Source organism: Dipodomys ordii, unplaced genomic scaffold, assembly GCF_000151885.1.
Source record: "Dipodomys ordii isolate 6190 unplaced genomic scaffold, Dord_2.0 Scaffold64, whole genome shotgun sequence".
Lineage (NCBI taxonomy): Eukaryota > Metazoa > Chordata > Mammalia > Rodentia > Heteromyidae > Dipodomys > Dipodomys ordii.
This window is the reverse complement of record NW_012267280.1, coordinates 4,170,351-4,171,983: the sequence shown is the minus strand read 5'-3', so window position 1 is coordinate 4,171,983 and position 1,633 is coordinate 4,170,351. Positions and strand designations below refer to the sequence as shown.

General features: G+C 64.1%; 1 protein-coding gene across 1 annotated transcript in view; it reads right to left on the bottom strand.

The window, feature by feature from the left end:
- Gpx4 (glutathione peroxidase 4) overlaps positions 1–797 on the bottom strand; it is a 2,344-nt gene extending 1,547 nt beyond the window's left edge. Inside the window, exon 1 of the mRNA XM_013022920.1 lies at positions 714–797. Coding sequence (XP_012878374.1) covers positions 714–797 — 84 coding nt within the window. The remainder of the gene's footprint in view (positions 1–713) is intronic.
- Positions 798–1,633: the final 836 nt, after the last annotated feature.

Genomic DNA, 1,633 nt, shown 5'->3' with positions numbered 1-1,633 from the left:
CCGCGGCTCGGAGAGCCCGCGGCGGGGCGGACCATGCCCGTGGGTTTGGGGCCCACCAAAACGCAGTTTCTAGACAAAAGGCCGGTAGCCAGGGTGCCGCGCAGCCGATTGTGACGCACCGCCCCGGGCCGGAGGAGGGCGGGGAAGCCGGCGGGGGCCGGGGGGACCAGGCCGGGTTGCTCCAGCGGTTTCTGGGCCCAGGGGCGATCCCGATTCTCAACTCTGCTGGCCCAGCGTGTGTCCACCTAGCGATCACGCGCTACCCTTCCAGCTCGGCCTGAAAGGCGCCACTCCGGGCTGAACTGGTCCCAAACACCGACCCCAGACCCTTTGCCCTGGTTGACCCGCAATTCCGAGCCAGTGCTTACACAGCCCACGGTCTGAAACACTCATTCATCCTCTTCCCGGTTCAAGCCACACGCCCCAGCTGACCTTCCTCTCCAACCCGGGCCCTGACCCTTGCCCGGCCATCCTGGCCACAATCGCCTAGTCCCAGCCCGCCGTCCCAACCTCAGTGCCACAGAGAGCGAGCCTAATAGGGCAGGTCACCGCGTCCGCGCGGGGCCTGGCCCGGCCAGGCTAATGGGGGGGAGGGGGAGATATCGACCCCTTGACCTCGATCACCATGGACGAAGGACCCACGCGCTGTTGCGGCTGCGCAGGCGGAGAGCCTCGCGCCCTCCCCAACCGCCCCTCAGCCGGACAGTGCTCACCATAGTACCAGCCAGACCGGGCGCAGCTAGAGCTCCGCACAACAGCGCCGGCTTCAGCAGGCGGGTTAAGCGGCCTAAATTCATCGCGGCGGCTGGAGCCACCGGCTCCTCCCCTCACCCAGCCGGCCAATGGACGCGCGCCCGTGCACCTCGCCTGCCCGCCTTCTGCCACGCCCACATACGTTGCCATTGGTCAGCAGTGCCGTAGCTGCGGCAGCGCGGCAGCGGCAGCCAATGGCAAGCCAGGGTGACAGGAGGAGGGGGCGGGGCCAGGCCTGCTGGTTTGTTGTTGTCAGCGATTGCGCATGCTCGCCAGCGGGGGGAGGGGCGGGGGAGGAACGGGAACGCCGTGTACGCCGCGGCGCGTTGGTGGCTGCGGACAGTTATCCTGGCGGTTGCCCGCAGCGTGGCCCAGTGCTAGAGCCTCTTTTTTTTTTTTTTTTTATTCGGGGGCGGGAAACCAGGGCCAGGGCTGGAAATCGCAGCAAAAATCGCGCTCCAAAAAAAAAAAAAAAAAAGACCTTTGGGAAAATAGGAGTTTGAGCTGGCCGCTGGTGGTGGCTGACACCTAGCTGCTCTCAGGAGGCTGAGATGGGAAGAGCGAGGTTCGAGGCCAGCCCGAGCAGGAAAGCCCATGAGACTCTTCTTTCCAGTTCACCCCGCAAAGCCAGACTGTGGCTCAAGTGGGAGATCGCTAGCCTTGAGCTCAAAAGCCCAAGGACAGCGCCCAGGCCCTGAGTTGAAGCACAAAAACAAACAAAAAAACACAAGTTTGGCTGGGGGGGTGGGAGGGCTGGGGACTGAGATCGCTCTCAGATGGCTTGGTGTAGACCTGGGGGGGCGGTCACAGACCCCCAACCCTATTTATAGAACCCTTCCTCCACGGCCTCCGCCTTCAGACCAGGGTCCCTAAGAGTTTC